Source organism: Benincasa hispida, chromosome 8, assembly GCF_009727055.1.
Source record: "Benincasa hispida cultivar B227 chromosome 8, ASM972705v1, whole genome shotgun sequence".
Lineage (NCBI taxonomy): Eukaryota > Viridiplantae > Streptophyta > Magnoliopsida > Cucurbitales > Cucurbitaceae > Benincasa > Benincasa hispida.
In genome coordinates this window covers 56,855,451-56,869,970 of record NC_052356.1, presented here as the reverse complement: position 1 = coordinate 56,869,970, position 14,520 = coordinate 56,855,451, and the positions used below count along the sequence as shown (strand labels likewise).

General features: G+C 35.8%; 1 protein-coding gene across 1 annotated transcript; it reads left to right on the top strand.

Moving 5' to 3' along the window:
• The first annotated feature begins 10,561 nt into the window (after nt 1-10,561).
• Nucleotides 10,562-14,512, top strand: LOC120083016 (transmembrane 9 superfamily member 3). Its single transcript, XM_039038493.1, has 7 exons — nt 10,562-10,954; nt 11,506-11,546; nt 11,623-12,205; nt 12,293-12,430; nt 12,543-12,699; nt 12,779-13,263; nt 13,988-14,512. The coding sequence occupies exons 1-7, from the start codon at nt 10,803-10,805 to the stop codon at nt 14,205-14,207; spliced, it is 1,776 nt and encodes a 591-aa protein (XP_038894421.1). The 5' UTR covers nt 10,562-10,802; the 3' UTR covers nt 14,208-14,512.
• Nucleotides 14,513-14,520: the final 8 nt, after the last annotated feature.

The window sequence follows — 14,520 nt, the reverse complement described above, 5'->3', positions numbered from 1 at the left end:
ATTTATATATAAACGGTTCGGTTCGGTTTATAAATCGATTTTCAAGCTTTGAACCAAACCGAAACGTTTAAATTCGGTTTCAACAGCCCAACAACCCGCATCGAAACGAAAAATTTGATTTTTCTTATAAATCGGTTCGGTTCGGTTCAGTTTTGCAATTCAGTTCGGTTTGAGCAGTTTTTTTGTCCACCCCTAATTAGCGAGCAAAAAAGTCAGAGAAAGTGTAGTCGTTGTCATCGTGTTGGTTATAATCGTAGAACATGTAAATTTCCACCATTTATACAATAATGCAACATTTACTATCAATGTGATCTTTATAGATGTGAACGTGTAGGTTGCCAACATTTTTAGAATATCGTAGGTTTTGCCATTTTTACCATTGGTTTGATTGTTATATTGTTCATACGAACATAACATTCTGCTTGAGAAATATAGAACTTTTTTTTTTCCATTTTTGTCAATAGTATATATATTCGATTTACTTCTTATTCAATGTGAAGTAATGTCACTTAAAGTACAAAATTTAGTCCTTTGAACTTTTTCTCAATACAAAGTATAGAATTTTCCATAATATTTTTATAGAATAAAAACACAAAATCAAGTACATATGAAAGAAAGTAATATCAATTTCAAATATTGTCACTGTGCTTTCTATCACTGATATTGTTCTATCACTGACCATCCATTACATAATACCAAGAGTTTAGTTCTTAGAACTTTAAAATAAAAAGTAGAAAGAGACATAATTTGCACTAATTCAACTAACGATCCAAAAAAAATCCTATATTTATATGACAAAGAGAACTACATATGAAGTTTTTGTGAGTAATTTCAAGCAATGTCACTGTGATTTCTATTACTAATATTGGTATGTCATTGACATTGATATATCACTTATCACCCATTACATAATTACAAGAGTTTGGTCCTTATAACTTTAAAATAGAAGCATAAATGGATATAATTTGCACTGATTCAACTAACTATCTAACAATTTCCTATATTTATATGACAAAATGAACTACATATGCAATCTATCATGGATTGTTTCTATCAATGATATGTTTCTATCACTATTACCACTAACGTATCCACAAAAACTAGTGTATAATATCCCACATCCCACAATATTAAAGTATTGAAATATCCATAAAAACTAAGGTCTAATAACTACAACATTAAACTAAGTCACAACTACATCATTACATCTAAGAAATTTTTAGGTCAAAACTAGGGGTAATGTCCTTGATTCTAGGAGAATGTTTTATTTGTTTTGGAGAAGCTTTCTCTTTTGCATCATTTGGTCCTTTGCATTCATTTGGTCCTTTGCATCCTTTTGTTCTCTTGCAATCTTCTCGTCATTTGCATTCTCCAACATCTTCTTTGACGATTTAGGTTGTCTTTTCGGTCTAACATTTTCAACATTCATTATTGTATTTTTCTTTTGTTGAATAACCTGAAATGTCAATACTTAATAATAAGTTTATAAATATATATTGAGACTAAAACTCGTAAAGCAATATAGGGAATGTGACAATTGTTATACCTTCACTTTTTTTTTTTCACCTTTTTGCTTTGTCATGCACCATTTGACTTTTTTTCATGTCCATTGGCTTCTTCCTCCTTGTCTTCAATCTTTTGTAAATATATTATATAAGTGTACCAATGCACAAAATTGTAGAAGATGCAAATATACTTTTTTTAGGTTACTGTTGGACTCCAATAAAAAGATAACAACACAATGATAGAAACCTATCCCTGATAGACTTTAATGAGCAACACACTTGAAGTCTATAAAAACATAATAAGAATAAGCTACTATTTAATTAGATGGGTACATTTTTTCCTTCAACAGTAGTGGTTTCTTCTATTTCATTTTCTTTATCACGATTTTGTTCATGCTTCTGTAGATATTAGTATATTGTCAGTAAACTATATGTACTTTATATAGTCTATCATTAGAAAAAAAAAACAAAAAAGTAAAAGAACTAGAAGACTTTAATAATTTTACCTCTTTCTCTTTGGCATAAGTAGTTGCATATTCAACTATTTTATCAATATTAGCATCAACATCGACATCTATCATTTCTCGACTCACAGATAGGGGATGATTCTTGTCAAAGCACTCTTGAGATTATCTTTCACTTTGTCATTTGTGTGCGACCTTCTGCTTTACAATTTCTATTAGAGAATGTAACAAAGTGAGAATCTTCGTTTGTCCTTTTTTAAGATCTTCAAAATCTTCTTTGTGTTGCCTCTTCTTGTAAAGAAGATATTCTTTCTCCAATCTTTTTATATTTTTCTACAACATTTTGTCCTTCCTCCAATCTTTTTTTCTCCATTTCCACATATTTTTTGAAGTATTCTGATGCCATTTCTTTTTTTGATGCAACAATAAGAATTAAATGGAGCTGAAAACATAATATTTAATTAGTACTGTATACATAATACCTTCTTTTAATGAGATTTGAAATACTCAGATAATCATAGTTAGGAGTTATCATTGAGATAGTTTAATGGCTTATCATTGATAGACCAATATCACTGATATAGTCTATTTATCTATGATATTGATTTATCATTAATAAAATGTTGTTGATAGACTCCTTTCCTACATTTATTTGTGTGTTTCAATAGATATAATACTTCTATCACTAATATTTGTCTATCACTGATAGACCAATATCATCGATAGACTTGTATCACAATTACTAATGGAAAAATTAGAAACTTACATTTCATTCTAAGAAGATGTTGTCATTATGCCACTCTGGTTGCTTTGTTGTTTCCCAATTTAAGATTCTTGGAAAGTCATTTCTTTTTTTTTTTTTTTTTTTTTTTTTTTTTTTTTTTTTTTTTTTTTTTTTTGTGAATCCCTCAGAAAGTTTAGGAAGTATGTCATATGCCAATAAGCTAAAATTACGGGGAAGTCTTGTAGATAGGCAGTTGGTTTTTCTTTACTCTTAATAGATTTCCTAAAAAACTCGACTGTATGACTATAAGTCAGTCTGCCCATAGATAATTCCTAAACTTATCCTCATCATTCAACATCTTAACATGCTTCCAATCCACACAATTATGACGTTGTTTTGGAATCAACAAAATTTCTAATAAATAAAGATTGGCAAGTTTTGCTATTTTTCTTTCATCACTGCAATGCCTAGAAAAATAGTTAAATGCACTATTCACATTTTCCCCAGTGATGCTAGTATCATTTCTAAAAAATGCTTGTCTAATTTTTGAATCATTTTCTTCAATTTCATCTAAAATATCTTCAACAGGGTATTCATCACAATTTATTCAAGTAATCAAACAAAAATCCCTCAACCCAAACTCTACAATGTTACCTTCAATGCTAAAAAAAAGAACATTGTTATTAGCATAGACACATTGTCTTCTTATCAAATATGCTAGAAGTTGTAAAGGTACTTTTTTTAAACCTAGTAGATGCCCAAATGGCCCTTCCTTAAACAAAGATACATGCAGAATCTAAACCCTTAATATGGTCTATCATTTCCATTTTGACATAAACGGTGACTTTTAAAGTGTCAAACTTTCTTTAGGAATTTTTTTTGCCTATTGAAACAAAAAAAAGAAAATATATGTTATAAATATTCTAAAGAACAACCTAAAAATAAATATATAGTAAATATATAGTTAATACCTTCTCTTTTTTCTTTTTTTTCCTTAATGGTTCTTCAAGTTCTAAGATTCTTTTTGCTCTTTTTTTTTTGTCATTTGCTTTCCATAATTATTTTTCAATTATCAACCTGTTAGAATAGTAATAACCACTTCAGTCAACAAACTAAACACTTTAAGTCTATCCGTATTAACCTTATCACTAATACATTTCTATCATTGATAAATTTGAAGTGGAGAAGTCTACCAGTGATATGATAGAAACTTATCACGGATAGACCCGAATCAACATCATACTTGAAGTCTAAAAGCAGGCTAGTAATAATTTATCAACTAAACAACAAATAAACAGAAATGAAACTATAATTTTCTTATTTTTATGGAAAATAAATCCAACATGTTCCAAGTCTATCAGCGATAGCAATGTATCAATAGCAGACTCTAATCAACAACAAAGAAAATAATAACAAATAGCTGTGGAATTGTACATTTACTTACATTGCATGAATATAAATTTAATGTTCATTATGTATATCAGTGATAGGACTCATCACTAATCAACTCAAATCAACAATACCAAAGAAAAAAACAAAAAAAACCAAGCATTTACTTACTCATGAAAAACAAAAAACAAGTTCAAAATTCTTCATGTTTATTGGTAACAGAAATCTATCATCGATAGATCCTAAACAAAAACACATATGAAGCTTAAAGCACACAAACAATAATCAATCAACTAAACAAAAAAATAAATAAATAGTCATGCAACTACGTTTTTTCTTACCTTTGAATTCGATTTCGCGGTCAATTTCAGTGAATAATCGTCAACGACGGTAGGATTCTTTTTCGATTTGCAGATTTTAAGGTTTTGAAGAAGATCATTGGGTTAAGATTTTGAAGAAGATCGAATAAAAAAAAGGTAAAGGAAGGAATCCTAATCGTTGATCGAAGTGCTTTGGGAGGGATTTTAAGCATCGTTTGTCTGGAAGAAGGTAGGAGAAGATGTTATTTTTAGGGCTGCTACAAGTTTTTTTGTTTTTATTATAAACAAAGAAGATGGGTTGTGGATGAGATCGTGGATAGGATGGGCTGGAAGGAAGGATATTTGGGTTGTGGGCTTATTATATTCCCATGGGCTTTTTAGTCTTTTTGTATGAGCTGTACTCAAATTTGTCCTTATTTGTAATTTCTTTTTGTTAACACTATATCACAATTAGTTTGGCCCAATAGTTTATGTTTGCAAGCAGCAAAAAATAATGGAAGGGAATTTTTCTCTGCGGGAAACCCGATCCTCGCGAAATCCTCGTCTTGTTCCCCGCTTGGAAATTCGTGGGGATGGGGACGGGAAGGGCTTCCCCGTCCCTCCCGTTTCGCCTATGGACATCTCTAATGATGAGATGGTGGTGGCTCATGTGGTGTACAACACAGTGACTCTAGTGGACAAGGCGTATGAGGCTTTGGCTATGTTGGCTGGGTTGAAACTTGCGATAGAGATGTGCAGTGAGGCTTTATGGCTTTGGCTATGTTGGTTGGGTTGAAACTTGCGATAAAGATGTGAAGTGAGGCTTTATGGGTTGTATCTTATGCAAATCTAATTGTGAAGAAGTTATATCCAATGAATTTTTCCACATCTTCTTTTGGTGCTACATATGCTTAAAAGTATAGCTTAATGCTTAGGGTTAGAATTATAGATTTGAATTTTTCCTTTAGATGTTATAATAATGTGACCCATTCTTTGACTACTCATCCTTTTCATTCTTGTTCATCTTGTGCATGGACCCATGATTTTTCGGATTGGCCCAACTCATCCTATTAGGGCTGAGAAGTAAGTGATTGGGCCCTGATTTTTGCTTATGAATTTGGATTAAAAAACATACCTTCACTCATAAAAAGGTAAACAAAATTTTTCTTATTTATTTATTTAATATCAATAGTATATCATTTTTTGGTTTTTTTGGTGGATTGAGCAATTTTACTCAAGGGACCATTTGTTTTGTGGGAATCCAAGATTTGGTATAGTGGATATCTAGATTATTGTGTTTATTTTGCGATAATGTAAGATGCTATGCATCTAGAATTCTCGAGTATCTCAGGATGCTCTTACGGAGGGCATTTTGAGAGTTTTGGATGCCCTCCTTAAACATATGTTTTTTGGATCCCTGATGAGGCATTCCCTTTTTACTTTTGTAATCTTTCCTTTTCTTTTTTTTTTAATCTTTTATATATGTGTGTATATGTATTACTATTTATTTACACTTTATAATTAAAATAAATACTTTCAACCATATATGTTATACCATAGTTGTTTTTACTTTTTAGAAAAATATTCAAAGTTAAATTTAAAATAATATATATTTTTATGGAAATTATTTTTTTTATGGTAAAACGGTTGAAAATATTTTCAAGTATAGTAAAATGTCACTGTTGATTAGTATAGATCCCGATAGACATCTATCATCAACACTAATATAGATGTCTATGCAGTCTATCACTAAATTTTGTTATATTTGTAAATAAGTTGGTTCGTTTTCCTCTATTTGAAAACAATCCATATTTTTTATGGAGAAAATAAAATATAAAAATAATATAAACTATATTAACTTTAAAATAAATTAAAATTAATAAAAAAAAAATGCTATATAAGTTCAAATTATATTAAATTAATTATAAAGTAATGAATAACCATAAGGACATTCTTGTAATATTATGTAAGTTTAAGGAATTTTCAAGTAGAAATACTATGAACAAATACAGTTATCCAAGTGTTCCAAGATATATGCAAAAACATTCCTACAAAACAAACATGGTTATCTAAAGATGTTGGACATCTGTAATTACGAGCGTCTATAATACTAGGTGTCACAATCGCACTTTCATAAGCTTCACTTAGCGATTGTGCGACACTTGTTTCCGCTCACAAACAAATCAGCCTATTCGAATACGGAACGTTAATGGCACACCGAGTGCCTCTCGCAACCTCCACCCCCGTTTTAGAGAAAATGATTTTAGAAAACAGGTTTGAAGAAAAGGCTTTCGCAAACAGTTTGAATGTATGAATAGAGAAGAGAAAGATTATAGTAGGCTAGAAAATAATAAACAACAACAACTTTATAACATACTACTCTGGGAATGAGGAAGTGATGGTTAGTCTTATCCCCATCTAGTGCATTATGAACAAAAACACATCCGCTGCCTTTGCATATGGAAATGGACGAGTGGTCACTCATTAAGAAAAGTACATATAAAACTAACTACCTAGCAAAAGGAAATACACAGAATGAAAGCATAATAAAAAGAGGTGGAGGCGGACATGCGACCATGGGTAACACGCCCTGTACAAGCATGACCTTGTGACATTCTCCCCCACTCAATTGGTCAATGTCCCTGTCAACTGACTCTGCTCGAACTCAGCATACAATTAAGCAGTTGCCTTTGAGGCCTTCCACGCACTCTCGACGAACTTATCTGTCTTGGAGGCTTCTCCACTTTTCCAAGAACTTTTCCCAACTTAGTTCTGGTCTTTCATCTCTCATTGGCTTCTTCTCCTACCATTCTCTTTGTTGTGGCATGCGGACGGGTCACCACCCTACATCTCTCCTCGGCATGGTTGTGATGATAGGGTTTCAGTCTACTTACGTGGATGATAGGATGAATCTCCATCCATGATGGTAATTGCACTCGATAAGAAGNCTACTTACGTGGATGATAGGATGAATCTCCATCCATGATGGTAATTGCACTCGATAAGAAGCTTTCCCAACCCTTTCGATGACTTCCACCAGTCCTCTAAAGCTGTTCACAAGGCGATGTTCTCTTTATCATTGACTTCGAAACTGTCCCAGGCACAAATTTACTCGAACCTAGTCCTTTAGTAAGAATTCTCGGTGTCTGGGCTTTCTTCCTCTTCTTCTTCCCCTCTTTGGAGGTAGGGACTTATGTAAAATATCCTACTCAGTAACACGACGTTGTTCCAAGACACGTAAAATGTCTTGGGGGCCCTTCTCTTCCGTGGTTTCGACTGGCTCGTGGGTAAAGTTCTTCTCCAACTGGAGAGCCGAGATCATCCTTATCCAATTTTTCTGTTTGATCTCGGCATGTACAATGGTGGGCGTAGACCCTGTGATCACCAAACACTTGGTGAGGGGTATCGGTATTACCTGGTGCTCAAGCAAGAACTCCATTTCCATCACCACGTCAAAGTCATCCTTCTTGACAATCATGAAATCAATAGGGCCATTCCAGTCCCCCAACTTTACAATTGTTCTCTTTGCCATTCCTGTAATCAGCAAGGCTGTAGAGTTCACTACTTTCATTTTACCTGAACTTCATTCTCAAAGGAGATTTAACCGTCTGGCTTCAGTTTTGGACATAAAATTATGGGTGGCCCCCAAATCGATCATGATGCTTTTGGCTGATCTATGGTTGACCCAAGCATCAACATATATTAGTTTTCCTTTTTGGGGTCCCTTTGCTTCTCCTACATCCTTCTGGAGAGCAGCTAAAAATCTCAGGGCCCCAACCTGTGGGGTTTTATCTTCCTCTACTTGTACATTTTCATCCTTTACCTGAACAGCTTTGCCTTTCTAGTCTAAAGCTAATGAGGATGAAAAACATTAAAGGCTACTCGTTCTGGACATTTGCTCACTTTGTGTTGTCCCTTGCACATATAACAGGATAAGGGCCGATAAAAATTCTTTTAATACTGCTGTCGCCACGTATTCCCAATCGTCTGGTAAGGTAGTTTACTATCCCCACTAGTGTCTTTATCTCCCCCACTATTTCTCGATAGGCTCGAACCGTTGCTCTTTCTCCCTCTATTAGGGGATTTCGAGTGTTGCCTCATCTCTTGAGATTCATCAATCAAGTCGAACAATCGTTCGGCCGCTGCATATGCGGTTGAGAGATCCTGTATTCTCTGCTCATACAGTTTTGTTTTTGCCCATAGTTTCAGGCCTTCAACAAAACAGAAAATTTTGTCTTTTTCGAACATATCTCTTATATCTAACATCAATCCGACAAATTGTTTCACATAGTCCCTAATAGTACTAGTATGTTTCAATTCCCGTAGCTTGCGTCTTGCCAAAATCTCAACAATTTTGGGGAAGAACTGAGAACGCAACTCTTGTTTCAGTCACTCCCACGTGTCGATAGTGCACCGACCCTCTTGGACGTCCATGAAATGGGGCCTCCACCATAACTTGGCATCCTCTGCTAGGTGCATCATCGCTAGGGTGATCTTCGACTCTTCAGTCATTGTGTTTGTAGCCTTGAAATACTGTTCCGTGTCAAAGATAAAATTTTCTAGCGCTTTTGCGTCGCGAGTCCCATAAAAGGGCTTAGGCTCGGGTACTTTCACCCTATTGAATTGGACTGCACCTTCGACTAGGGCTTGATTTCCCATCGCTCTCATGGTAAGGTTAACTCTTACACTAATGTCCGCAATCTCTGCCTGGATGACATCAATGGTGGCTTGAAAGTCTTCAGACAATTTAGTCACCATATGAATGATCGCTCTCCGCGAGCTGTCTAGTTCTTTGACACGCTCTTCTATTGGGGCAGCAGAGGCCGACGAACTATCCCCATGCTCGAGAAGCCCACTCATCGTATTTTTTCCTCTAGGGTCTCAACCCTTGTCAACAATTCTCTGACGGGCATCCCATCTAAGCGGCCAGCCACAACATCAATTTCATCGGCCTTGTCAGCGACTTCTTGTAGCTGAGTCTCTAGGTATCAAACTTGATCAGGGACTTCTATTAAATAGAGCATTTGCTCTTCAATCTCGACCAATCGGTCAACATGGGATTTGTCCAACTGCTTTGTAGCAACATGACCACAACTTCTCAACTCCAACAGCCGACTTGGCTTTGATACCAACTGTCACAATCGCACTTTCAGAAGCTTCGCTTAATGATTGTGTGACACTTGTTTCCCCTCACAAACAAGTCAGCCAATTTGAATACGGAACGCCGATGGCACACTGAGTACCTCTCGCAACATCCACCCCGTTTAGAGAAAACGGTTTTAGAAAACGGGTTTAAAGAAAAGGTTTTCGTAAACAGTTTGAATGTATGAATGGAGAAGAGAAAGATAGTAGTAGGCTAGAAAGCAATAAGCAACAATAACAGCTTTATAACATACTACTCCGGGTATGAGGAAGTGATTGTTAGTCTTATCCCCATATAGTGCATTATGAACAAAAATACATCCGCCACCCTTGCATATGGAAATGGGCGAGTGGCCACTCATTAAGAAAAGTACATATAAAACTAACTACCTAGCAAAAGGATACATAGAAAGAAAGCATAGTAAAAAGAGGTGGAGGCGGACATGCGGTCATGGGTAACACGTGCTGGACAAGCATGACCGTGACACTAGACATCTAAAGATTCCGATTATTCCATTCCCAAAAAACAAATGACCCTAAATGATATATTAAAGTATTGAAATACATCAGTATATCAATATTTAAACATAAAAAAGAGGACTTGAATGCAGTAATGCATTTAAATTTTAGAACGAAAAAGAAAACTTTTATCCTCTGAAACTATGTTTAAATTTGGTAGGATAGGATTTTCTGAACATTTTTTTTACAAAAGAAGGTAGGAAGATTCGAACCACATATTTATGCGAATTGAGTTATAGTTGTTTTAATATGATCATTTGAACATTTGACCAGAATCATATGATATATTACAATAAGTACTGAAAAGATCAAACTACTAAAAAGAAACGAAAAGAATTAACACACTGTCACCGAACTGTAATTGGTTAGATGAAGATTAAAACCAAGGGAATGGTAATGTCAAAGATTAAGGAAAGAGAAGATGTTAGCGTAAAAGGAAAGAAAGGGCAAAGAAATGCCCTTGCAAAGGCCGCCACTGTAGGGCGTAGGTGAGGCATCAAACATCTTTAAACGACGCCACATCTCTTTCAGTTTCACAGTGTGTGTGAGCGCAGGCTCAGGCTCAGGCTCAGGCTCAGGCTCAGATCCAGCAAACAAACCCCAGCCTTAACCCAACCCTCGACTTCCGACCTTAAAACACCCTCTTCCCTCGTCATTTCTCTAAACCCCCCATTATATCGCAATCCCATCCCATCCCCTTCTTCCCATTTCCCCTTCTTCTCTGTCCACTCCCTGCTTCTACCTCTCTGCTTCCTTCACAATGGGAAGATTTGGGGCGGTGGTTTTCATCGCCTTACTTGTTCTCCTCTGCGGATCTGTTCCGGTGAGATCTGATGGATCGGATCATCGCTATAAGGATGGAGATTCTGTTCCTCTCTATGCTAACAAAGTTGGCCCATTTCATAATCCCAGGTAATTCCACTTCCTTCTCCTCAAATCCCCTACTTCCCCCTCCTTCATTCTCTCATAAGATCTACGATTTTACCACTGGCTAGCTTTCATTGGATTGAATTACTTGTAGATTTGGTGATTTCAATACAGATCTGAGCTAATTTTTGCAGTCAATGCGTTGACCGCTAAATGTCACTTCCGATCTGCTTAATGTTTAGCTAAATTACTGCAATTTTTTTTCTTCTTAAAGTTCGTCTACCGTTAAACACATGAGGAATATTCAAGACACTCGAGATACCGTCTTCAAGATTTTCTGTTTATTCCTAAACAAAGTGGCAGCCTCACTGACTTTGTTTTGTGGCGTGCCTTCTTGCTAGAATATCCGAATTTCCGTCTTTCATGCTAAAGGATCGACTTTATCTTTTTGTTGGTTCTTAGAAATAAGTTTTTTACGGAGACTCTAACTTATGAAAAGTATGCGATACAGCTGCATAGGCGTTAGAAGGTCTTGTAATTTGCTGCCCCATATTTCATCTGACATATATTATATTTCTCTTTTCTTTTGGTCACAGTGAAACTTACCGCTACTTCGATCTCCCATTCTGCATACCAGGTATGTATCTATTGTGCTGATTCCCATATTTGTTAGTTAGAATTTGGAAAACCAATTAGATGAATCTAAATTGCAGATGACGTGAAGGAGAAAAAGGAGGCTCTTGGTGAAGTATTAAATGGAGATCGTTTAGTTAGTGCCCCATACAAACTTGACTTCTTGCAAGAGAAGGATTCTGTTACTGTTTGCAAGAAAAAACTTTCAAAGGAAGATGTTGCTAGATTTCGTTCTGCAGTAGACAAGGACTACTACTTTCAAATGTATTATGATGATTTGCCAATTTGGGGTTTCATAGGGAAGGTTGACAAGGAAGGAAAAGATCCTAGTGATTTCAAATATTACCTGTACAAGCATATCCATTTTGATATATTTTATAACAAGGATCGGGTTATTGAAATAAATGTCAGAACGGACCCCAATGCCCTTGTTGATCTTACAGAGGATAAGGAAGTCGATGTCGAATTTCTATACACTGTAAAATGGAAGGAGACAACCACCCCATTTGAGAATAGGATGGATAAGTACTCCCAGTCGTCGTCATTACCTCATCATTTGGAAATTCATTGGTTCTCAATTATAAACTCATGTGTGACTGTCCTTCTCCTTACTGGATTTCTCGCCACCATTCTTATGCGAGTACTTAAAAATGACTTTGTCAAGTAAGAAGATCTAGTATTCTTTTTTTTCCAGTGTTTGTTGGTTTTCCCCCCCTCTTTCTCTCTTACCCTTTTGTGTCTATGATATAGATATGCCCATGATGAGGAATCAGCTGAGGACCAGGAAGAGACTGGATGGAAATACATACACGGGGATGTATTTAGGTACCCAAAACACAAGTCTCTTTTTGCAGCCTGTCTTGGTTCTGGTACCCAACTCTTTACACTGTAAGTAATAGCGCATCTTGTTATCAAAGCTAATATTTAGAAACCTATGGTTTCCCCCATCCCCAATATATATATATTTTTTATTAACTACGCTGAACATTTATCTCTACAGTACTGTGTTCATTTTCATACTTGCACTTGTTGGCGTGTTTTATCCATACAACCGAGGGGCTTTATTTACTGCACTAGTTGTAATCTATGCTCTCACATCTGGGATTGCTGGCTATGTCGCAACTTCCTTTTACTGCCAGCTCGAGGGAACAAACTGGGTACTTTCTCTTTGAATTATTTTTCTTTCAATTACTTCAGTATTTTGGGTTAACAAGGTCTTCAATTTCTCAATGATAGGTTAGGAATCTACTGTTGACGGGATGCCTTTTCTGTGGGCCTCTGTTTCTGACATTTTGCTTTCTAAATACCGTTGCAATTGCCTACACAGCAACTGCTGCCCTTCCTTTTGGTACTATTGTTGTAATAGTTCTCATATGGACTCTTGTAACATCACCTTTGCTGGTGTTGGGTGGGATTGCTGGTAAAAACAGCAAGGCTGAATTCCAAGCTCCAGTTCGTACCACTAAATATCCTAGAGAGATTCCACCTCTGCCTTGGTACCGTGGGACAATTCCGCAGATGGCAATGGCTGGATTCCTGCCTTTCAGTGCCATATATATTGAGTTATACTACATATTTGCCAGTGTGTGGGGCCACAGGATTTACACCATATACAGCATCTTGTTTATTGTCTTCATCATTCTCTTGATAGTTACGGCATTCATTACTGTGGCATTAACATACTTCCAACTTGCTGCCGAGGACCATGAATGGTGGTGGAGGTATGCAACTGCTGCCCCTATGAGCTAGCTAATGATTCGTTGCACTCTTTAGTTTAATGTTCGTCATGTGTGTTTCCTTTTCATCCTAACTAATTTACAATTCTAATTATTAGCAGATTAATTCAGGTGGATATTATTTTTGCTCATTTTTTTTCCATCAATTATCTGATGAAGTTTGTTTTCATTAATTATGAAATGATTTCTAGTCGAACATGACATTTATGAGAAATGAATTTGTTTATGAGGTAAATGTTCTTAAAAGTTCATGATAGTCAGTCAGGATGATTGAGTTGTTCCTAAAAAATAAAAAAGGATGATTTTTTACTTTCTCATCTTCCGTTTTCTCCCCTTTCTTAAACGTTACTCTTTTGTTAGCTTTTGTTAATTTGAAAAATCGGTTGCTTAAGCATGCAAGAAAGGTGTTTATATGAGGATGTTATTATTCAAGGCTGCTGAATATTTGCTGTCAGATTGCATATTAGTTGAAGATTTGCTGGCAGATTTCTCATAGTACTCACATAGATTGCATTTACGTGCTAGTGTTGGCAAGGTTGGATTAGATGGCAGTTTATGTAGGTATTTGAACATCTTTGGAGTGTTATATAACTGTTGAAATGTGCTTCCAATAATTTTGTATAATATGTCTAGCCCTTCAAGGACAGGTGACTTGGAATATAAAGCCATGCTTAGTTTGTTAACTCCTTTTGTCTTCATTCTTTTGCAGATCTTTTCTTTGCGGTGGGTCAACTGGCTTATTTATCTATGCATATTGTTTGTACTACTACTATGCTCGCTCAGATATGTCTGGGTTTATGCAAACATCATTTTTCTTCGGCTACATGGCTTGTGTCTGCTACGGCTTCTTCCTGATGCTTGGAGCAATTGGTTTTCGAGCAGCTTTGCTTTTTGTGCGCCACATATATCGGTCCATCAAGTGCGAGTAGTCCTGGGTACCCATCACTCCCATCACTCTATACTGAGAAGACGAGTTGTGTTTCTTTTTCATATTCATAGGTTTCTATGTAGAAAAGTTACTTGCAGCAGTCCTTTTTTTGTTCTTTTTGATGATGTCTTAAAAAGGGAACAGCAATTTCTTTAGATATTATGCTCTAAGAGCAGGGCAGCGGCATGGTGGCAGGATGGAGGACCGTGCCAAGCACGAACTTGGGGAACGGAGTTTGTACCATTACATTAGTTGCAACACTTTTGTTTTAATTTGAACTTTGTCCAATACATTATTGTTCTTCCTCTCAAGCG

Coding starts and splice junctions, on each gene's coding strand:
- LOC120083016 (XM_039038493.1), top strand. CDS start 10,803: ATGGGAAGATTTGGGGCGGTGGTTTTCATCGCCTTACTTGTTCTCCTC. Junction 12,206..12,292: donor CTTAAAAATGACTTTGTCAA/GTAAGAAGATCT, acceptor TCTATGATATAG/ATATGCCCATGATGAGGAAT. Junction 12,700..12,778: donor AGCTCGAGGGAACAAACTGG/GTACTTTCTCTT, acceptor TCTCAATGATAG/GTTAGGAATCTACTGTTGAC.